Source organism: Eublepharis macularius, chromosome 15, assembly GCF_028583425.1.
Source record: "Eublepharis macularius isolate TG4126 chromosome 15, MPM_Emac_v1.0, whole genome shotgun sequence".
Lineage (NCBI taxonomy): Eukaryota > Metazoa > Chordata > Lepidosauria > Squamata > Eublepharidae > Eublepharis > Eublepharis macularius.
The window spans coordinates 26,429,343-26,453,795 of NC_072804.1; the positions used below are offsets into that span (position 1 = coordinate 26,429,343).

General features: G+C 51.6%; 1 protein-coding gene across 2 annotated transcripts in view; it reads right to left on the reverse strand.

Annotated features, from left to right (window-relative positions):
* ASAP3 (ArfGAP with SH3 domain, ankyrin repeat and PH domain 3) overlaps window positions 1–24,233 on the reverse strand; it is a 95,454-nt gene extending 71,221 nt beyond the window's left edge. Inside the window, exon 1 of one of the 2 annotated variants that reach the window (XM_054999099.1) lies at window positions 23,873–24,233. In XM_054999099.1, coding sequence (XP_054855074.1) covers window positions 23,873–24,059 — 187 coding nt within the window. In that variant the 5' untranslated portion in view covers window positions 24,060–24,233. The remainder of the gene's footprint in view (window positions 1–23,872) is intronic. The other variant, XM_054999098.1, reaches the window with a different exon arrangement.
* Between the last annotated feature and the right edge of the window lie 220 nt (window positions 24,234–24,453).

Consider the following 24,453-nt stretch of genomic DNA (forward strand, 5'->3'; position numbering starts at 1 on the left):
GTCCCTTCCGCATTACACTACAAATGATGTCGTTTTCCGGTGCTGTAAACATACGCATGCGCTTTGCACGCCTGCATGCAGGTAAGTCCCCTCTGTCCCCTACCCTCTCGTTTGGCCTCCAGGGGACCTGGAACCCAGAGTGCAAGACATCCTGCCTTCTCTCTTCGTTTATTCTTATGACAACTACCCTGTGAGGCAGGTTATGGTGAGAGCGACTAGCCCAAAGCCATCAGCGAGCTTCCATGGCAGAGCGGGCGATGTGAACCCGGATCTGCCAGATCCTAGTCTTACCCTCGAACCACTGCACCATACTGGAGGGCACAAAGTGAGTCTTCCTCTTACTCACCGTAATGTATGTATGCACAGAAAAAGTTTCTATTTCACCTTCAAGACCTGCATAGGAGTCACTCCCCTTGCACACGTTCTTGAAACTAGGTCCAAGGTCCCCAGCGAACATCAGGAGTGGCTACTCAATTTCTATGCGTGCAGCATCCAGTGGGGATGACGCCTGTGGCAGCCTCGCTCCCCAACACACACTATTTGCCTGACCTGGACCATGACCAGACAGCCAAGGGGCTGAGGGTGCCTCAGTGACAGAGCGACGGGCAGGCTAAACTGCCCGTGGGTGCAGGTTTTGAGAGACAGATACCAGGGAGCTGAAACAACCGAATGACTGAGTTCCTAGATCCAGCCCAAGGCACGTCACATCAAGCTGTTAATTCAGGACTTTATCTTTCCAGCTTTTTTCATAAGTCAGCGTGGTCAGTTTTACGGATAGTTTTATGCTGTTTATGTCCCATGGTTTGGTTTTATACTGGAGACTGAAGATTCTAAGCCACTCCAAGCAGGACGCAGCTGATGAGGCAGCACAGAAATCTCCTCACTAAATAAATATTACACAGAGAATCTGATTTGGATGCCAAACAAGAGCAAAGTCTAAGAAAGCAACCTGACTCCCAGATACAGCTGCTAGGCCATGCCTGGCAACCTACAGGAGAACAGGGGAGAGGACATGAAGGGGTGGCTGACAGTGACGGCATTACATCACTTCTGGGAAAGCTCAGCAGTGATGTCACACCTTTCTAGGAATCACTGGAAACTCTATGGTAAATGCATAAACTTTCCAGCAGTTCCTAAAGAGGATTGACCTCACTTCAGAGTTTTCCCCAGAAGTGACGTCACGCCATTGGCCTAACAGCCACTCCAACTGGCAGCAGGAAATGGGAGCTGGAGACCCCTTAGTCACAAGCACGGGCCTGTTCCCAGACCACGTAGGTACAACCGTTTCCAGCTCCAGCTTGGGAGATTCCAAGAGATTTGGGGGCAGAATCTGGGTACGGCAGAGCTTGGGGACAAAACAGAGTTCAGCAGGGACGTGACGTCTATCTACACTCTGAAGTGGCCATTTCCTCCAGGGGAACTGACCTCTGCAGTCTGGAGATCAGTTTCAATTCCAAGAGAATCCCAGATCCCCCCCTGGAGGTTGGCAACCATGGGATGTTGTACCCTTTTAGAACATAACAGATGGGTACTCAGGGACGCTTGCCACAATGGAAGCTCAGTTATCCAGCAAGGAACAGGCCGGCTGCATCTGAGCCAGCCTTGTAAGAGGCCACTTGGGGAAGGAGGCGAGGCTGCCTCGGCACATGCCTGAGCTTGCTCAAGGAGCCTCAGGAGGGACAGACACCCACATGTTTGTTCCAGGAAGGAGGAGATGGGCACTCGGTAATTATATCCTATGCTTTCTCACAAAGCAGCACCAAACTCTGCATCTGGAGGCAATACCTTCTGGGGGCTGACAATGAATGCCAAAGCAGCCGTGCCATATCAGACTGAAGGGCCACCTATCCCAGCATACTCTCTCTCACAGTGGCCACCACCAAGGGCCTCCGTGACTCCAGCAAGCAGGGTCAAGCACTGGCAGATTTCCCCTGCTGTTTCCTCCCAGAAACTGGTACATACTGCTCCTGTACATGGAGGTTTCATTCAGCCGTCACTGTTCTTTCCAATATGCAATTATTCAGTCTAATTCTTTGACCAACAACAGCTAGAGGCAAAAGGTGGCACCAATCCTATGAGCACACCAGGCACTTTCATTCCAGAAGAACTTCTAGGGAAGTCAGCAGCAGAGCAGGGCCACTGCTTGTAAGGTGCTGCAGCTGTGTGTTATTTTCTAATCAAGAGTTTCAACGGCTGCTATCTTAGATTAAGTTTTATTATTTGGATTTTTCTAAGAAGTTTTCTTAGCTGCCTTGAGGCCCCAAAGGCAAGTTGCAAGTGTTTGAAAAATAAACACATGGTGGCCATTGCTACATCTTGTGGTGGCGAGTTCAGAAGCTGAAAACGTCTTGCACAATTGTGGGTCGTTGCATCTGCCATGTTCTCACTTCTGGAGTTTCAGCACCATTTGCAGCCTATATTTCATGGGAAACTAACTCAATACTATGCCCCCATCACTATGAAACACTAGCAAGAAGGGAAAAGTGGCCGTTTTCACACATCTTACCAGTCGTGCAAAATCACACAAAACTCCCAGAATGACGCCGTCCTCCTGGTGCCATTTCCCATCATGATTCCGGTTTGTGGTGCAAATCATGTCACAAACCGGAGTCATGACAGGAAATCGTGCCAGGAAGACACCGTCGTTCCGGGAGTTTTGCACGATTTTGCACGTAAAAATGGCCAGTATCTCCCTGGCATGCAGTACGGGGACAAAAATGAGTTGCCTAACAAGGGTTAGCAACTTAGCACTTTTTGGTATTTCTCTGGATCAGACCAAAGGTCCACCCAGCCTATCACACTATCACACACGCTGGCCCACCAGTTGCTCTAGAGGGCCAACAAACAGGCATACAGGCTGAGGCCTTTCCTGATGACATCTCCTAGCTCCAGAATTCAGACTGCTTCTGAATGCGAAGTTCCCTTTTGCCATTATGGCTCATAGCCACTCATGGTAAGGTTGTCAACCTCCAGTGGGGTCTGAGAACTAAGCTACAAATGACGTCTTACCCAGGTTGGACACTTGTCAGCTTACCTCAAGTTTTGATGGGAAATGTAGGCATCCTGGTCTGGCAGCTGTAATGGAGAGCCAAGCTGTAAAACCAGGACGCCTACATTTCCCATCAAAACTTGAGGGAAGCTGACAAGTGTCCAACCTGTGTAAGGCGTCACTTGTAGTTTGGCTCTCAGATTCTCCTGGAATTACAACCAATAGCCAATTACAGAGATCAGCTCCATTTTGAGGAAATGGCAGCTTCAGGGGGCAGCATCTATCATATCACATCTCTTCTGAGCTCTCCCTTCAAACTCCACCCTCCCCAGGCATTGACCCTCTCAAATCTCCAGGAATTTCCCAAGCCACAGTCGACATCCCTGACTACTGGATCTCCTCTCCATGAACTCATCTAATCCCCATCGCAATGTCCATTGGCCACAAATTCCATGATTTGGTTACTTGTTGAGTAAAAAAAGGATTCTCGTTGGTTCATCCTCGATCCATCCATTTCATTGGGAGCCCCCCAAGTTTTAGTATCATGGGATAGGAAGGAAAAAACTCTATCCCCTTTCCCCACCCAGGTCAGTTCTCTAGACTTCGATCATGCCCCCCTCAAAGGGATCTTTCTAACCTGGAGAGCCCCAGGCTCTTCCCTTTAGCCTTTTCTCATAGGAAAGGGGCTCCAATCACTTAGTCATCTTGACCCTCTTCTTCCGCACCTTCCCCAGCTCTTCCTTCAATATGCACTGACCAGAACTGCACACAATATTTTAAACGAGGCCACACTTTAGAGGTACGTTATAATACCGGCAATTTTTATTGTCAATCTTTATCCCCAGGTTGGAGTTTTCTTTTTTCATTGCTGCCAGATTAAGATGGCAAAGTTGCCTGCTTTGGCGGACAATCGCCTGCCCTCTGCCTTGGTCTCTTGCTGCGGCTTGATCAGGTGGCAGGAGAAAAACGGGGTAGGGGGGAGAGTGCCCCACAATGCAACAGCATCACTGCCAGCTATGGAGCTGAAGTGACATCGCAACCGTTTGTGTACTGGAGCCAGTTTGGTGTAGTGGTTAAGAGCAGCGAGGCTCTAATCTGGAGAACCGGGTTTGATTCCTTACCCCTCCACTTGAAGCCAGCTGGGTAACCTTGGGTCAGTCACAGCTTCTTGGAGCTCTCTCAGCCCCACCCACCTCACAGGGTGATTGTTGTGAGGATAATAACAACACACTTTGTAAACCGCTCTGAGTGGGTGTTAAGTTTTCCTGAAGGGCAGCATATAAACCAAATATTATTATTATATTATTAACATTACAGGGAGCTCTAGGATTCCCCCAAAGTTCTGTGGGTTTTACCATAGGGTTTCATGGAAATCCTAGAGCATCCCATGACACAGTGACATCACTTCCAGTTCTGCAGTCAGAAGTGATGTCATGAGGTACTGTCTGACTAAGTCTCTGCCTGCCCCCCCCCCTTTTTCCTGGAGGTTGCCAACCCTATGCCAGACACTGAGTCCGTATTTTCACTGAGATAAACAATATACAATTAAAAAGCAACAAGAACCAACAAGTGGATCTAGCTATTATCAAAAAGCGTTAGGAGGGACTACCTAATTAACTCCACATTACACAACTGGGGGGAATTTTAGCACTGTGGAAGCCTTTCTAACAGTTTCAGGAAGGCAAGAGGAGCAGCCACAGCTTTGCAATATCCATCCTCCAGATCTCTGCAGGAGTTACCAAATCCTGGTTTCCAGCCTGCATTCCACAACCTTCCAGATACAAGTTTTTAGACCTCTTTGCCTCTGCTCCGGCCTCAAAATCACACTGGCAAAAGCCAAGGCCAGCAGCTGCACAAACTTCACTGGACATCCCCAGCTGTAATTCAGTATCTCTTGATGTGATCCTCTCCCATAGGACTATCGAGTCAGCCACAGATGCAGCGATCAGAGACAAAGGGGTTGGGGAAAATAGCTTTTCTCTAGAAAAAGCAAGCTTAGAGAGGAAAACTCCACACCTGCAGCTGGCAGTGACCTCACAGAGCCGTGCTCTGTGACTCTGTTACATCTATCATTGGTCCCGCAGAGGCCCTCTGTGCAAGAATCTCATTTACACTTGGCACTCCACAGGCAGCTCTGAACTCATTCTAAACACGCCCTGAAAAGCAGAGAGAATCCTCGCTGGTTGTCAAAGAGAGACAGCCTCTCTTTGGAAAGCTCCCTCGTTTATTGCACCACTGGGGGATAACGATCAATGGGACCCATTCTCCATCTTCCGTGGCTCAATGAAGTGGGAACCAGTTGGTACGGAGCAAAGACAGCCAACTGGCAACGACATCCAGGCTGAGCTGGACGTCAGTGAAATTTAAATTAGGAGCAACGAAACGGGTAATCAGAACACAAGAGCAAGACTGGCATACATCTTGGCACATGGATGGCTGGAGTAGCTGGCATGGCAAAGAAGCCGAAGGTCCATAGAAGGTTTACAAGGTCAACAAGGCTGCACTCTGTACTCCCTCCTTCTGAAGCTATTTACAGGACATACCAGGAGTTGCTGATGCAGCTGTATGCACACTCTAGGGTGTTATCTGCACGCACGCACACACACACACACACACACACACACACACACACTTCAGAGATCTGCTTGAAGTGACTTAAAAGTATGACAAAAAAGTCACACACTAATCATTTGCAAAAGTTAGGTCTACAATATGCTAAACGCAGCACTTGCAGCTCGGCTACAAAACACCCATCAGGCTTCTCTTCTAAAGAAGCATGGCTTAAGTCCCAGAACAGGCAAACCAGCTAGTTGCTGGAACTGGATCCAAGCTCCTACCAGCCAGGAACAAGCAGAGCCAAGCACCAGACCTCAGACCTTTCTGCAGCAGGAGGAACACGCAGCATTTGCTCGCCAGTCTCTTCCTTGCGCTTTGTGGCCCAAAGCAGTGAGTTTGCCGATCCCTATGGCTGCAGCTGCTGACCACATCCGAGCCTCTGCAGCGGTGCCACAGCAGCCACTGGGCCTGGCTTCACTTGCTCCTGGCTGGCAATGGTGCACCAGGAACGTTCCCAGTAATCTGAATGGCCAGTCCACCCCTGTTGTGGAGCCTAAAGGTTCATGGACTTTGCATCGACCTGCATGTGTATTAAGAAGGTGATGCATCCTCTTTCCGTACTTGGAGATAGTTGGGTGGGTGCTGCCCCTGTTCTACCGCTTCACTGAGCAAAGTTGGAAGTCTTCCTCTAAGGAGCCTTCTTCCAGCTTAAGGGACACTTCCAGTGGAGGAAGAGCTGCTTAAGCTTGAGAAAAGCTTCTTTCAGGATAACCCAGTACTTCTTAGAGACACTGGTGAGGAAACTTCAAAGACGGACAACACTTCTGGCATCACTGGAAATAGGAATGTCTCAGCTAGCCAGCAGAGTCGTTTCTTGTCCAGGGTCGAAAAGAGTCCAGTAGCACCGTTAAGACTTAACCAACTTTACTGTAGCATAAGCTTTCGAGAATCACAGGTCTCTACGTCAGATGCGATCTGACGAAGAGAACTGTGATTCTCGAAAGCTTATGCTACAGTAAAGTTGGTTAGTCTTAAAGGTGCTACTGGACTCTTTTCGATTTTGCTACTACAGACTAATATGGCTAACTACTCTGATTCTTGACCAGGAGAACTCCAAGTTGCAAACCTGAAAGCAAAGGGGCATCCCTGCTCAGCTTGTTCCCGAGCCATCAAACTTCCCAGCCTCCCATCTCATGCACTAACAAGGCTCATGATGAGCCACTGATAATAACGGCGCATCAGACAAGCATGTTTTTTCCTAGCACCTCTCCAACCTAAAGAACAAGCAACTCCTTGAGTTTCAAAACAATGCAAAACAGGTGATGGCAGAGTAAAGGGGCACAAGAAATGGGGTACAGCCTTGAAACCATAAAGAAACAGGAGTTTGGGAACAGTGGGAACTAATGGGTTATAAATGTGCCCTTAAGGATATGTTGGAGGTTTCTTGCCATTTGCTTCCACCCTTGATAATTTGAGGAGTGGGAGAAAAATGGGGGACAGGCTTTGATGTGACACTCTAGGAATTTCTCCTAGTCTCTATGGTCTTTATCATAGACAGCAGGATAAATTTCTAGAATGTTATCACCGGGAAGTATTATCCTATCCTCCTGAAATTCAATGCTCCCCAAGCATTGCTCCCTCCCCGCATGGGCCAAATAACATGCTTTGTTATTTTATCCACTAAGTCCTAAACACGACTGGCTCTAGGACCCCAAAGCTCACTGCCTCCTCCACATCCCATCCTGACCACTCTGGCCATCCGAGACAAACAACCAAAGGTAAAATCTTCATGTTTTAATAACAGACCACCACTAACCGTTTGCAATAAAGGAATCCAGTCTGTATTGACCATCCTTTGTTCTCTCAAAAGTCAACTGTGCAATTTAGTTAGAAAATTGAAGGCAAAATAAAATACAAAAATGCTGGGAGGAGCTCACTGCATCGGTTTCCAAAGCATCTCTTGGTTGTTGAATGGAATATTCTTTTTTAAGTTCTGCATTTCCACGGGAATGTGATCTGACAAAAAGTTTAGCAAATGACTGGATTGGAACAGGGCTCCAGGGTTGGCAAAGAGAGAAAAGGCATGGGCTAGGATACTTCTAGAGTACCCTGGGAGGGGAGCTAATTTTTTTTTTTAAATGGACTGCCTCAAGAGGTCTTGGAGTCATCCATTACTGCAGTTGGAAGGAGTGAAAGGACTGGAGGATTTTTAATAAACACTTCACTCACTTGGAATTTCAGCAAAAAAAGCCTCATGCGCTCAGAAAAAAACCAAGTCCAAGTTGTGGGAGGGGGGAGTCGTGTTGGAGTTTTAACTTTGGCCTGGCCTTCTACTATTTTGAGCCAACTGTGCCTCAATTTTCCCATCTGGGAAATGGGAGACAAATAGCCTCCACCCAAGTCTACTTAACCACTCCCAGGTACAGGGACCCCATGGAGACATAACACTAGATTCTATGACTTCATTCTACCGAGCTTTCTTCCAACAGAGAAATCCCTTCAACAAAGGCAGACTTCTCTCCATTTGAGAAAGAGTTAGCAGAAGAATGTCAACTTAGTGGAACAGAGCAGATTGCATTTTAGACAACCCATTTTCCTCTCCTGCAGGAACCAAAAGCAGCCTACAATACCACTCTCCCTGTCCTCAATTTTACCCTTACAACAACCACCCTGTGAGGGAGGTGAAGCTGAGAAAGGGCAACTGGCCCAGGTCACCCAGTGAGCATTCACAGCAGAACAGGGGCTTCAAAGTTGGATCCCCCAGATCTTAGCCCAACGCTCTTAATATACACATAATTGATTCCTGCAATTGCCACAATATCAATGCTCAATCACAGCGGAAATATACCCATGGCTTACCAGTTAACGCAAGACATTCTTAGAGCCAAGCTACAAGTGACGCCTGACACAGGTTGGACACTTGTCAGCTTCCCTCAAGTTTTGATGGGAAATGTAGGCGTCCTGGTTTTACAGCTTGGCTCTCCATTACAGCTGCAAGACCAGGATGCCTACATTTCCCATCAAAACGTGAGGGAAGCTGACAAGTGTCCAACCTGTGTCAGGCATCACTTGTAGCTTGGCTCTTAGTGTAGTCCATATGGCCAGGGATATCAGGGAGGGATCACACGGAGGGAACTTGCTTGTCTGAATTGGCCTTTTTAGAAAGTAGGATATGAAGCCGAGAGTATATATGTATATATGTATGTATATATATGTATACACACACACACACACACACACACACACACACACACACACATACACACATACATAGATACACACATATATATACATACACACACACACACACATATATATATACACATATATACATATACATACATACATATACATACATACTCTCTCACTCTCTCTCCCCCCCTCTCCCCCCTCCCCCCCCGGACATCCCACAGAACCCAAATCTAGCACCAAGGAAAGCTGAATGCGACAAATCAAGAATAACCAAATCGAGAATATTTTAACCTGTTTTCTTAACTTGCATAGTGTGGCCTGCTTCCGCTATAATTCCAGTGGGGTAATTGTGTTAATCTATATATTGTAGAAGTCCAGGGGCACCTTAAAGGCAAATGACTTTTACTTCAGAATGAGCTTTTGTGGTTCAGAGCTCAGTTACTTAGATATAACAAAGAAAGAAAACGGTTATGCAGAAAATTATAGAAGGGGGGGGGGCAGAAGCTTCTGATAGCCTGCCCATATGAAGTTTGAAATTGGCAGCAGCAAAGACGCTTTGGAAATGGACGGGGAGGGAAGATAATTGCTCTCTGTCCTGGTATATCTCTTCTCCAATTGTAATATTCTGAAGGCTACACAAGGGAAGGAAAAAATATAAATAAAAAAGTATTTTAAAAAATGGCCCTTGCATGCTTTATAAAAAGGTGCACTCCATTCCATCCAGCCATTATCAGCTGTGTTCGCATACAGAAGAGTCAGATCAACACGTGCCAGCCCTTTGATCACCAGCTGTTCAGCAAAGCAGCCACTGGGCACCTGATAAAAGAGACGGAAGCAGATCAGAGAACCAGCAGCGCACCCAATGCAAATGAACTTGCTGTAAGTCCCTCAGGTAACCTCTGTTAACCGAGAGCATACACCTTGTTGCTGTTATTAGTTTTGCATTATCCATTTACTTATTTAGATACTTAAACTTTGCTTTTTTCTCCAGAGCAGCTTACTATATTGTTGTCCCTTTCCCTATTTTAGCCTAACACCCACCCTGTGAGGTAGGTTAGAACGAGGCAGACGGGACTGCTTCAAGATCACCCAGTGAGTTTCCATGACAGACAGGAGATTCGAACTCGAGTCTTCCAGAACCTAGTTCAGCACTTTCACCACTATACTACACTGGTCACAATCATATTCTGCTTCCCAAAAACTGACCATGAACTATGCCGCAATCATAAAACATATACAAAGATCAAAAACTTGAGAAAAAATAAATTTTAGATGGGCTCAAGTCAGATCTTTTGGCCAGGAAATAATCCACTGGATTCAATGAGATTTACTCTTTAGTAACTATGCACAGGTTGGCAAGTTTCAGCTTTTGATTTCAACGGGACATCACTATACTGATCGTCCAGTTCAGGGCACCCCAAGTGGCTTCCCAACCCTGAAGCTTTAAACTTTCATTTATCTTCCTTTAGGACCAATCAACAGAAATGACACAGAGCTAGATATCTCAGCCCAAGTGAGATTAATATTTCGGAATACAAGTGGAACACAATGGAGGTGGTGGGGAATTCAGAACCCGAACAAACTGCAACCTTCTGTCTGCCACACAGGGAACTTTGGTATTGTTTTCGATGTCCAGACTACAACAGCTTTCACAAACACATGCAGGTTTGCTCGTGAGTGACATGAACAAGCCTCTGAAGTCTTCCGACTCACATGTGCCTTTTTCCTGCATGTGGCACCAAGACTGAAGGCTTCCAGGTATGTAAGAAACTACAGTTCACAATAATTAAACCAGGCACAATGACCCTCTGCTACAAGGCACAGTTTCGCAGTTGAAATCCAACTTTAAAACTGAGGTTTGTAAGGAGCAGTAGAACAAACCACATGTTTGCCATGTCACCCCATCAGAACATCACAAGCTGCAGTTTCATACAAACCAGGAAGCCTGGCTTACACACAAAGAGGAGGAAGGAGGGGACATAACAGCCTGAAGACTTTTAGAACCCCATTCTGCACCCATCTGATGCACCCCTCTGTTCATGCAGAAGTCTGAATGCGTCCCGTATCTTTTTTAAAAATAATTTGTGTAAAAAAGCACAAATATAAACACAATTAGACCCCCGGAGAGTCTAATGTACTAAGCTTCAGACATAAAGACAGTCAAAGAGAAAACCAAAGTCTTTTTTCCGTGCTAGGATCCCTCCGAGACATCCCATATCTTGAGATACAAAAGGGCTTTCTTATACTAGCTCATTCTTGATCTCTTGTCCTGAATCTTCATAGTTTGGCTCTTTAATTATAAAAGGCTGCTGATCCCTGTTTTAAGCAATAACCCAACTTAGCCTGTCTGTACAAATAAATTTCTCCAGCAGGTCAAAGAATGACTCTCCAGACCTATCCCCCATCAAGAAGATAGCACTGGGGGACTTGGCAGCCCTTTTCTCATGGTCTCAGCCCAAATTGGGACACTGCATACCTGGACATTCAGTTTCAAAAATGAACCCCCGGTAGGGTTACCAACATTCAGGTGGGGCTTAGTTCTCCCAGAATTACAACTGATCTCTAGCCTAAAGAGATGAGTTTTTTGGAGATTCCAGCTTTGGAATCTCGAGTTCTCCAGGAATTTCCTAAACTACAGTGGCCAACCCTAATCCCTGCGCACATCTGATAGGGCCTAGGAGATGGGATGCAGAGCAGAAAGGTGAACAGTGTAACATGCTAGCAGGCCCTTCAAAAGCAAGCTCCACAGGACAGAAGTTTTGCTGTACTGTTATGTATTTCTGTAACACCACTGTTGCAAATGGGGCCCCTTCCCCAAGAGGTTTCTAATCTAAAGGCAGAATTTAAGGTTATTATATGATGGTGGGGGGACTGAAGCGGACAACTGGCAAGTTGGAGGGAGGGATTAACCCTTGGTCTGGCCTTTGATTGTTCCCTGCAAATCCACACTGCTGCCGCCCCCCAGTTGTTTTAATTGCTTTCTCCAAGCTGGACAGGGCAATGAAACTGGGGGGGGGGAGAGGAAGAATTTAAATTAGTGGGAGAGAGCTGGCCTGCCAGTTTTCTCCTGCAATCCATTCCCTTTATTGTAACAACACAAATTTGGGAGCATGCAATTGCCTAGTTTATGTAGCTGAAAGTTCAGCACAGGAGTCAACCAGAAGGTTGGGACTGTGGGATCAGACATCAATCCCAAATGTTAGAAGAGACCTTATCAACTCTCTCCTGGTGGCAGCTAGGAGTGCAACAGCAACCAAATGGAAAGACCAATCTCCACCTACAACAGAACTTTGGTTTACAAAAATCTGGAACCATTTGATAATGGAAAAAATAACTGACAATCTACATCAGACGGAATATCAATCTTCGGGATCAAACTTCTGGGAAAAATGGATCCCATTTTACGAATACATAGAAGCAAGAGATCTGCAACCTCCCTCTTCACACCACTCATTGTTGATGTATTAAAGTTGAAGCACTGTGTTAATATTTGTAAATGTAATGTATTATATTGGTTTGTTGTTTGATTATTATTACAGTTCTAAAATTGGATAAAAATATTAAAAAAAAAACCAGAAGGAAGAGGCTTGGGCAACACGAGATGAAAATGAGCAAATCTCTATCATGTGCATAGCATATATGCAACAGATATATATACACACACACACAGATCCTAGGGAACTCATTAATACCTCTCCTATATATAAGATTTCTTTAGATATTTGCTTTGTTTACACCCCATCTTTACTCCCCTATGGGAACTCAAAGTGGCTTACATCATTCTCCTCTCCTTCATTTTATCCTCAAAAAAATGAGGATTGTTCAGTCTCCCAGCAGTCCCCAGCCCATCATCACTCAAACTGCTGGACCGAACTGGCGTTGATGCCATTTTCATCATTTGGACATATGGGAAGGAAGCTCTTCAGTGACTGCATCCGATTTTCATTCTAACATCTACCTCATCACCATGGATCACTCCACCCAACAGGCACATTTCCTGGCCACCATTGTGAAACTATGCAGTGGATGCGTAAGTACCACCTTCTACCGAAAACCCACTAACCACCAAACATACCTGCATGTTTCCAGCCACCACCTAGAACATACAAACAATTCACTGCCTGCAGTCAAGCACTGCGTTGCAATCGCTCTTGCTCCAATCCCTTCTCACTGGAAGGATTTTCAACAAAAATACCCTCCTAGTGAACTAAAGGGGGAAGTAAAACTAGGCTGGCACCTACAGCTTAGAACTTAAACCAATTCAACGCATCATCAGTGACCTACAACCTCTGCTGGGCAAAGATATTTCTCTTTGCCAGGCTTTGAGTGGCAGGCCTTTCTTCATTTACGGACAGCCTCTTGGTCCAAAATATCTGCTTACCAACAACAGAGACAGAAAAGACACAAACCTAGGAAGGAAACCCTGCCTCAGACTTAGATGCCAACTTCGTCTCCATACACACTCAAGCAATACCATCACAAAGCCTCATAATATCAGCAACCCCGTCCAGGGTTCACCCACTCGCACACCATCCAATTTAAAATATGCCGTCACATGCCAACAATGCCCTTCTACTATCTCATATAAGGACCGATCCATTTGTCCAATGTAGAGAATCAGTGAACACAAAGCGGATATTAAACAGGCCTAAACAGAGACTTGCTATTAGAGATATTAATTTGCTCTCTCTGCTTCACATGTTGTACTAGACTATAACTCTTTAATGATGCTTGTTAATTTTCTTAGGCTTCAGGCTGCTTCTTCCTTGATGTGGTGTTGTTTATTGTATGTCAGGGGTCATTTCATAGAAAAAAAGCTGGAACTCATCAGCATAACTCATTAGCATATGCCACACCCCTTGCCATTGCCGGAAATGTGCCAGTAGCATAACTGATTTGCGTATGCCACACCCCCTGACATCACCTATCCTGGCTGTTTTGGACCCAATCCTGGCCATTCAAGGCCAAAATTGGGCCCAAAACGGCAAAAAGGGGCTGAAAATGGAAGAAAAGGGGTCCAAAATGGTCAGGATTGGGCTGCTGCTGAGTGGGAGAGTGATCCACCACCCATCAGAGGCCCGATCCAGGCCATTTCGGCCCCAATCCAGGCCAAAACAGGCCCAAAATGGCAGAGAGTCAGGTGGGCAGGGCCACTTGACATGTGACCTCTTTGGGGAACTGCCAGAACTGCGTTCCTGTGCATTCCCTCTCGAAATGAGCCCTGGTCATTACACTTTATTTATCCGTACCCTGTGAGAAGCTGCAACCTCTGACCGCACTCATCATCAATTTTGTCTAACAACTATCATTCCAATCCTTTTCAGTGAATCACACCAAACCTGTCTCTACTCCAGCTCCTCTTCTTTCTTCTCCCCCCTTCTGTGATTTTTTTCTTATAAAATTCTCCAAAATGATTTCCCCCCCATAGCATCTGAAAAAATGAACTCTGACTCATAAAAACCCACAGGTTTTTTTCATCTTTAAGGTGCCCCTGAACTTCTATTTTGCTTCCGTAGACTAATACAGCTACTGTACAGGTTTCCCCCACCCTGCCCTTCTACCTTACTCGAGCACAAGACAGAAGAAAAGAGTCCTGTCCCAGCGATCACCAATGAAGTCCCAAAACAGACAAAGAGAAAAGCAATGGTCTATCCCGAACGCTGGACAAATGCTGCTCTACAGAATAAAAGGTTTGTTTGTTTGTTTGTTTGTTTGATTGATTGATTGATTTTTAGCCCTCCCTCCCCTCAAGCAGGCTCAGGGTGGGTCACAATCATAAATAAGATATGTCCGGAGCAGGACCTTCCCGCCCCGGACTGGGCCCACCCAGGGCCCCCCCTGGACCGAGGCCAGGCCCCGCCAACGCCTCCCCGCTCGCCAGACCCCCAGCGCTCACCTCAAGACCCGGGGGAAGCCGGCTCGAAGGAGCGCTGACGGGCGCGGCGGCAGAGCAGCGTCCGGGCGTGGCGCAGGCCGGAGGAAGCGGCTGGGCCGGGGAATGCCGGGCCGCCGCCACCGCCGCCACCACCCCCGCAGAGGGGCACCAGACCGGCGCCCCCGACAACGCGGGCAGCGGCGGGCGGGGAAAACCTGGAGAGGCCTCCGCCGAGGAGGCGGCTGGGTGGAGACATGGCGGCCGAGCAGGCCAGGCCCGGGCCGGGAAGGGGAAGGGCGCGGATGCGAGCAGCGGAAGGGAGGCGGGCACCCGGGGCAGCGCGAAGCCAGATTGGGGAGCAGAAGGTTGGGAGGGCTCCCCAGTATGAAGAGACTGGCACGAGAAGGGGGAAGGAGAAGGGGTCAGCGGAGTGCAGGGAAGGGAGGAAGACGGAGGAGGCAAGCGAGCTGAGAGGAAAGGGGTGGGAACAGACAAGGGAAGGCACCAGTGACAGGACGGACAGCAGAGCACGGGGCGGGGAAAGGAGGGAGCACGATGGCGGATTGGGGGAGAGGGGAGAAGCGGGTTGAGGCGGTGGCAGAAAAGGGAAGAGCCCGAGGACGCCGAGGAGGAGAAGTTGGCGGGGAGAGCGCATACGGCCAGAGCGAGGAAGCGAGAGAGAGAGGGGAAACGGCCATAGGCTCTCCAGGCAGCTGGTAGGAGGCAGAAGCCAGTGGCTCAACTGCTGCCCCCGCCCAGTCTGAGGCCGAGGGAACTCCTTTGCCACCACCCCAACCGGGGTCCAAGGGTACGGCAGAGCAGGGGGGGCCAGCGGCGGGTAGGGCGGGGCCTCACAAACTGGTGGAGAATGCAGGCACTGGCAGCCCCGTGAGACCCCCCCGCCCTTACCTGCCCACCCCCGCAAGTTGGCGCAGCCCTCGCTCGCTGTTGAAGCCCGCCACCTTAAGCGCCCCAGGGACAACCGCGCCGTCCAGCAGCGCCAACCCCGGCATGGACCTCACCCAGTTCGGGCAATGGCTGACAGAGCATCAAGGGCAGCTGTTACGCGAGGTAGCCCAGCAGCAGTTGGACGCCCAAGCCGCCCTCGCCCGGCAGCAACAGGACGCCCAAGCATCCCTGGTGCGAGACCTACAGCAGGTCCTTGCCCAGGCGGGGGCGGGAGCGGGTGTAGCCGGAGCAGGAGGCGGCGCCCCTGCCCCCCGTCCACCGTCCCAACTAGCCAAGCTGGGCCCGGAAGATGACGTTGATGCCTTCCTAGAGGCCTTTGAGCGCACGGCCGAAGCCGCCGGATGGGCCCCGGCCCAGTGGGCCTTCATACTGGGTCCGTACCTGACAGGGGAGGCTCAGGCCGCCTTGAAGGCCCTGCCCAAGGCCGAGGGCGCCGACTATGCCAAGTTGAAGGATACCATCTTGGACCGGTACGAGATAACGCCGGATACATATCGCCAGAAGTTCCGGGCCCTGACCCTGCAAAAGACGGACCGCCCCCGCACTCTCGTGGCCAACCTGCAGGACGCCGCCTACCGCTGGCTCAAGCCGACCACAGATGAGGGGCGACGAATCGCCGACCAGGTGGTCCTGGAGCAACTCCTCCAAGTGATCCCTACCCGAGCTAGGAACTGGGTGGCCTACAACAAGACGGGCACCCTGAAGGAGGCCACCGTATTGTGGGAGAATGTGATGGCGGCTGAGACCCGGGAGCCTCCTCGGGGGGACACCCGGCCCAGCGGGGAAGGGGGCTCCGCCACAGGGACTCGAGGCGGCCGGGCGAGACCCGGGGTGCGAGGGCCCCCGCCCGGCGCCAGGGGGCGGAACCCACCGGGAGTGTCGGTGGGGCCCCGGGCACCCTGACCTGTACTGCCGCCACCAACCCCAGCCCCCGCGGCCCGACCAGGAGGGGGAGCCGGGAAGGAAACCAGCGAGAAAGGCCCCTGCTTCACCTGCGTTCAGTGGGGACATTGGAAGCGTGAATGCCCCCTCATGGAATGCGACCTCGGCTGCGACACCGCCCTGCCGGTCTCGCTCAGAACCTCGCGGCCCCCACCCATGCTGGTACATGTCCGGGTGGCAGGGCGGCGGCTGACGGCCCTACTCGACAGCGGGAGCTCAGTGTCCATGATCCGGTCCCATCTCCTGCCCCCGGACCTCCCCGTGGTCCGGCAAGCCACCATTGCCTGCTTTCACAACCATATCGAGGAGTGCCCCGTCGTCCTGGTACCCGTCACTTACCAGGGGCGCACCTGGGACACCCCCTTGGCGCGGGTGCGGGCTCTCCCATACCCGGTCCTACTTGGAAGGGATGGCCCTCACTTCCGGCCCGCCATGCGAGAGGCACTTCCGGTGGTCGAGGGGGAGGAGGACGAAGAAGCCCTGGCCGGGGAAGAGGTGGACGAACCCGAGGCCAACCCCACAGAGGCCGAGGCAGCAGGTGCCCCTGAGCAGCTCCGCCAGGAGTGGGGGGGGAGCCTCAGTTCGCGGCAGACCAAGCCAACGACCCCACCCTAGAGGATCTACGCCAGATGGTGGCGGTAAGCGAAGGGGCCGTCCTTGACCCCCGTCGGGCGGGAAGATGGCCCCAAGTCGTCCAGGAGGGGGGGGCGTTGGTACCGGAAGGTGAAGGGAGCCCGGGGGGAGGTTTCCCAACTGCTGGCGCCTGCGGCCTACCGACCCGAGATCCTGAAGACCGCCCACGATCACCCCTGGGCGGGACACCAGGGCGCCAAGAGCACAATGGCCCGGATCGAAGCCCACTTCTACTGGCCCGGCTTGGCCGGGGACGTACGACGACACTGTCGGGCCTGCACCCTTTGCCAGCGGCTGTCCCATCGTCGCCCGGTTAAGGCCCCCCTTGCCCCATTGCCGGTCATTGAGGAGCCCTTCACCAGAGTGGCAATGGACTTCGTAGGACCTCTACCCCGGACGGCGCGGGGGGCCCGCTACATCCTGGTCCTTATGGATTATGCCACCCGGTACCCCGAGGTCCTCCCGATGAGGGACATGAAAGCCCCCGGGGTGGCACGTGCGCTATTGCATTTCTTTGCCCATGTGGGCCTGCCGCGGGAGCTCCTGTCCGATTGCGGGAAGCCTTTCACAGCTCAGCTCACGCGGCACCTGTGTCGGACTCTGCAGGTCCGCCAAATTTTCACCAGCGTCTACCACCCCCAGACGGATGGGCTCGTGGAAAGGTTTAATCAGACCCTGAAATCTATGCTGCGGAAGCTGGCCCACGACCGCCCCCAGCAATGGGACTTATACCTAGACCCCCTGCTCTTCGCGGTCCGGGAGACTCCCCAGGCTTCGACGGGGTTTGCCCCATTCGAGCTTCTCTACGGACGCCGCCCTCGGGGCATTCTGGGGCTGGTGGAGGAACGATGGAGACCAGCGCCGGCGGTGGAAGCTCGGCCCATCCCCACCTACGTCCAGGAGCTACAGGCCTGCCTAGCGACCTGTCGAGCTGAGGCGCGGGAACACCTCCAGGCAGCCCAAAAGGCTTACTACGACCGAGGGGCCCGAGCACGAGAGTTCCGGGTCGGCGATAAGGTTCTCGTCCATCACCGAGTCATGGGGCCTGGGCCAGGGGATCCGTGGAGGGGCCCTTACCCGGTCACCAAGGTCAAGGGGCCCTTGTCCTACGAGGTCCAGTGCGGCCCCGAACCCCGGCATCGGAAGCGGCTCCACGTGAACGACCTAAAAGCGTGGCACAACCCCGCGACCCTGCAGTGCAACCTGGCCCCGGAGCCCCTGGAACTCTCAGAAGGAGACCTACCCTGGGCAGCCGACGCGTCAGTGGTGGAAGAGCCTGAGCTGGACCCCGACCTCCGGGCGGAACAGCAGGAGCAGGTGCGAGCCGTGTTCCGCCAAGTCCCAGGGGTCTTCTCGCGCCGCCCGGGGAGGACAGCGGTCATCTCTCATCCCATCCCCACCCCGCCAGGGCGGGTGGCCCGGGCCCCGTGGCGGCCTCTGCCGTGGAAGAAATGGGAGGTCGTAGCCCGGGAGGTGGAGGAAATGTTACGCCTGAACGTGATCGAACCGTCCCGCAGCGCGTGGAGGAGCCCCATAGTGTTGGTAGGGAAACCCGATGGCTCGGTGCGCTTCTGCGTGGATTACCGGCAGGTAAATGCCCTCGCCACTTTCGACGCCTACCCCATGCCCCGGGCCGATGTCCTCATAGGCCAGCTAGGAACAGCCCAGTACCTCTAGGCCCTGGACCTCACAAAGGGGTACTGGCAGATCCCCATGGCACTCGAGGACCGCGAAAAGACGGCCTTCGCGACGCCTCAGGGCCTCTTCCAATTCAAGGTAATGCCCTTCGGGCTCCACGGGGCTGCGGCCACCTTCCAGCGGCTCGTCAACCACATCCTTGCCCACTGCCAAGAGTTCGCCCGGGCCTACCTCGACGATATAATTATCTTCAGCCCCGATTGGCCCTCACACCTGAGGCACCTACGCATAGTCCTGGACGCCCTCCAGCAAGCCGGCCTCCGGGCCAACCCCCACAAGAGCCGCATCGGGTTCCGTGAGCTGACCTACCTCGGATATAGGGTAGGCCACGGGGTGTTGCGTCCTGTCCCCGACAAGGTGGTCACCCTAGAACAGAGCGCCCGCCCACGGATGAAACGGCAGCTGAGACAGTTCCTGGGGCTGGTTGGCTATTACAGCAAGTTCATACCAAGCTTCGCGAGCCTGGCCAGCCCCCTTTCCGACTGCCTCCGCAAAGGCCAACCCACCGCCGTCCGGTGGGACCCGACCCGGGAACAGGCCTTCGAGACTCTCCGAGGGGCCCTGTCCACCGCCCCGGTCCTCCACAACCCGGACTTCAGGCGTCCTTTCATCGTCCAGACTGACGCCTCGGACGTGGGGCTCGGAGCGGTGTTGTCCCAGGAGGTAGAGGGGCAAGAACGGCCCATCCTGTTCATCAGCCGGAAGCTGCAGCCAGCCGAAACCAGATACGCTACAGTGGAGAAAGAAGCCCTCGCCGTCAAGTGGGCCGTGGGCACCCTGCAGTTCTACCTCTCGAACAACCCCTTCACCTTGGTCACGGACCATGCCCCCCTACTTTGGATGGCCCGGATGAAGGACCACAATGCTCGCATCCTTAGGTGGTACCTCTCTCTGCTCCCTTTCAGCTTCACCTTGAGGCATCGACCAGGCCGGCTGCATGTGAATGCGGACTACATGTCGCGGATCCCCGAAGAGGCCCCGGAAGACCAGAAGGCTGGGCCCAGGGAGGGGGTGTGTCCGGAGCAGGACCTTCCCGCCCCGGACTGGGCCCACCCAGGGCCCCCCCTGGACCGAGGCCAGGCCCCGCCAACGCCTCCCCGCTCGCCAGACCCCCAGCGCTCACCTCAAGACCCGGGGGAAGCCGGCTCGAAGGAGCGCCGACGGGCGCAGCGGCAGAGCAGCGCCCGGGCGTGGCGCAGGCCGGAGGAAGCGGCCGGGCTGGGGAATGCAGGGCCGCCGCCGCCGCCGCCACCACCCCCGCAGAGGGGCACCAGACCGGCGCCCCCGACAACGCGGGCAGCGGCGGGCGGGGAAAACCTGGAGAGGCCTCCGCCGAGGAGGCGGCTGGGTGGAGACATGGCAGCCGAGCAGGCCAGGCCCGGGCCGGGAAGGGGAAGGGCGCGGATGCGAGCAGCGGAAGGGAGGCGGGCACCCAGGGCAGCGCGGAGCCAGATTGGGGAGCAGAAGGTTGGGAGGGCTCCCCAGTATGAAGAGACTGGCACGAGAAGGGGGAAGGAGAAGGGGTCAGCGGAGTGCAGGGAAGGGAGGAAGACGGAGGAGGCAAGCGAGCTGAGAGGAAAGGGGTGGGAACAGACAAGGGAAGGCACCAGTGACAGGACGGACAGCAGAGCACGGGGCGGGGAAAGGAGGGAGCACGATGGCGGATTGGGGGAGAGGGGAGAAGCGGGTTGAGGTGGTGGCAGAAAAGGGAAGAGCCCGAGGACGCCGAGGAGGAGAAGTTGGCGGGGAGAGCGCATACGGCCAGAGCGAGGAAGCGAGAGAGAGAGGGGAAACGGCCATAGGCTCTCCAGGCAGCTGGTAGGAGGCAGAAGCCAGTGGCTCAACTGCTGCCCCCGCCCAGTCTGAGGCCGAGGGAACTCCTTTGCCACCACCCCAACCGGGGTCCAAGGGTACGGCAGAGCAGGGGGGGCCAGCGGCGGGTAGGGCGGGGCCTCACAAGATACAATTAGTAAAACCAATAAAATAACATCTCATGGATATCCACATTCCAAATGGGACACCCTTCCCCCGTTCCCTGTTTTATTCTACTTTATTCTATTTTATTTCAAAGTAGCCTATATAGCACATAGGCTTTTAGAAAAAAAAGTGCAAATTAGTACAAACATTGTTAAAAACTCAAAAGAAATCCCAAATTTGAAATAAAATGGAATGGTACTAATGTTTAACTAATACCATTTAATTAATATGTACTTCTAAAATATAAAAAGAAAATTCTACACCGTTAAGATTAAGAAACATTCATGCAGGTTCAAACAAACACTTAATTTCTTCTTAAATCATAAGAAAGGATCTAATTATTTGTATCTTTATGCTCTGAATTTGAATACTTATAGAATCCTTTTAAAATTATTTTTCTTGCTTCACTTTGAGAGTGCCAGGTCTCCAAAGAGGCAGCATACAAACCTTTTAAATTAACAAACATGCTACAGAGAGATGATTTCATTATCCAAAGTTATGTTTTAGTTATATATCTAAGGCCCAAATTAGTATAGTTAAGGGAGTGGATCAGGGAGGTCACGAGTTCAAATTTCTCAAATCAACCACGAATGTACTAATTGGCCTTAGGCCAGCCACTCATTCTGTGTTATTTCCCAATTCCTTCTACAAAGAGTGTAGTAACAGCACAGCAGCCTATCCTACAGAGCTGTTAAGAGGATTACAGGAGAGCTTTGAACACCAAAAGCATTATATAAATGTCAAGTATCACTCCTAAAAGTAAAATTTAATGGCTGAGCACAAGGCCACCCACCAAGGAAGGTGGGCTTAAGAGACTCTCTAGGCATGTGGGAAAAATATTTGTAAGTTCCCTCCAAAATGGCGCCATGAGAACTGAGCATGCTCATTGTCTTCTAGGAGAAAGGAAATGGGTAGCTGAATGCCAGCTCAAGAAGAAAGGAGATGAGGAAATGAACTTGGCCACTAACAGCTTACAGTACCCTGGAGAACAAGATTTGGATCAGAGAGAGGAAACTTTGCTCATGCGTTCCCCAGAGATTCCCAATTTAATTATTATTAAAGTAAGTATTCCATGAAAAAGATGAGGCTGATGTCACATGATTGTATTTGTACACACACACACACACACAGCCAATGAAGCAGAACAAAGGATGTGCTGCCATTGTAAAATGATGGTTTTTCAGCTACACATTCTTGGCACGACATTTCTTTGTTACTGGGTGTCAGTGGTGCTCTTTTATGTCCTCAAGATGTGTACTTTGGGCATTAGAAGTTCAATATGCACCCCTTAAAATATAAGGTGCAAACAGATCCATTGCAAGTGTTACTGCGGAATGCTCAAAGTCAAGATGGGCGCTACCTCCCACTAAGTGTACATGATCCTGCAACAAACCCAGGTTTGCCCTGTGTAATGTGAGATTAGGCACCACTGGTCTAAAAAAATCTTCTGAGAACCTGTCTTCTTTACAGGCTTTACTTTCCCCATATGCAACAAATGCATTTAAGAAGATATAAAATTATTATTTAAATCTGCAGAGAAAGATAGTTTACTTGTAATGTTAAGGTTTCTACCATAGGACAGAAAAGTAGGAATGAGTGAGAGTGAGTGTGTGCATGCATAAGTAAACAAACATGTAAAGAGTCCAGTAGCACCTTTAAGACTAACTAACTTTATTGTGGCGTAAGCTTTCAAGAGCCACAGCTGTCTTCGTCAAATGCATGAAGAGAGCTGTGGCTCTCGAAAGCTTATGCTACAATAAAGTTGGTTAGTCTTAAAGCTGCTACTGGACTCTTTACTGTTTTGCAGCTACAAACTAACACGGCTAACTGCTCTAGAACTAGAAACAAACATGGTATGCCCCCAAATCTTCAGATCCTTCCTCATCAGAGACTTTTCTCCCAGTTTCCCTGTCATCAGATGCTCGGATATCCAAGCCCAGAGCGTCTTCTACATTGGCACCCCAGCTTTAGAATAAGAGCTGCACTCCTGCTGCTTGGTCTTTCTTATTTATTTTATACTCCACTTTTCTCTCCAATGTGCACCCGAAGTAGCTTGCATTGTTCTCCTCTCCTCCATTTTACGTTCACAACAACCCTGTGAGGTAGGCTAGGCGGAGAGCATGTCGCTAGCCCCGGTGATACCCATCGAGCTTCCACAGCAGAGCGGGGATTTGAATTTGGGTCTCTCAAATCCTAGTCAGACATGCTTAACTAGTACAACAGACTGGCTCTCTACCAAGAGAATCTCGATCAAGGCATTTGATTTGAATGAGTTACGTTTCTAGGATTGCTGGAGGAGGAGAGATTGCAGTGTGATCTGTTATTGGCATTCTTCGGCTGCAATCCTAAGGATGCCTTCCTGGGAGGGAGCCCCATTGAAAAACATGAGTCTTACTTCTGAGTATACCCACTTAGGATTGCTCCCCAAAAATCCTTTCGCGGCCCTAAGAAAGCATCCTGTTTGAACGAAGTTGTTTTATTGCAGTTTAAAACAGAAAAGAGTCCAGTAGCACCTTTAAGACTAACCAACTTTACTGCTTTCGAGAATCACAGTTCTCTTCGTCAGATGCATTTATTGCATTTTAAAGTGATCTGCAAAACCTATAGCTAAGGATCGGGGCTGAGGGGGGGACTGTATACCTACCGGCACATCGTCTTTTGCATAAAGGTGGGGGAGGGCGCGTTAAAGGTGTTTCCACAAAAACAAAGTCCTTGCGGCATCTTAAACACTCGCGCGAGTTTTATTGCGGCGTAAAACGCCAGGGATTCGCAAACCCACTTGCATGTATGCCACAATAAGAAATATCGTAATCCCTAAAGACTTTCGTGTGTGTGTACACGCACACACACACACACACACACAAAAGTTCCAGGCAGTCCCGCTGAGCCGAGCCTGCGAAGTCGCTTCCAGGGGCAAGTGGCTGCGCGCTTGGAACGCGGAACTAAAGGCGCGCGCCCCGCCGCGAAACAAAAGGCACGGCGAGCGCTCGGCTCCCCACGACGGCGCCGCTCCAGCCCCGGGACCGGCCCGGGCCACTCACCTCTTCCAGCGCCACCACCGCGCCCCGGCACTTCTGCATCTGGGAGGCGAAGCTGGCCGCGGCCGGCGAGGAGAGGTCCTCCGACGTCGCCGCCACGAACTCCGAGACGCTGATCTGCTCGGGCATGTTGGCAGACGCGTTGCCCTGCAGAGCCGGAGCGACCGCCGCGGGCAGAGGCGCCGGGCATCCGAGGCGGGGGACGGGGAGGGAGACGCGCCACGGCCCGCAGCGGCCGAAGGGCAGCTCAGAGCGCCGGCAACGACTCGCGGGCCGCCGCCGACTTACCCGCCTGCCCGCTTTCCCGGCACATCCCCGCGGCTGGGGCTGCTCTGCGGCGGGATCCCGCCGACCGCTTGGCAGCGCCTTCCCCTCCCTCCGCGGCGGCTGGCTGCAGGAGCTTTCATGGCGGTCACGTGGGGATCCGGTTACGCCGCGCTTGGGCCCGGAGCCAGTTAAAGCCGAAGCGCGCCCGGGCCGCTCGGCCCCTTTCGCCTTGGAAAGCCACGCGCAGGCTCCGTGGAGGTTTACTCGGGAGGCAGGCCCCTGGACTTCCACCAGTTAGCCGTGCAGCAGGGCTAGCG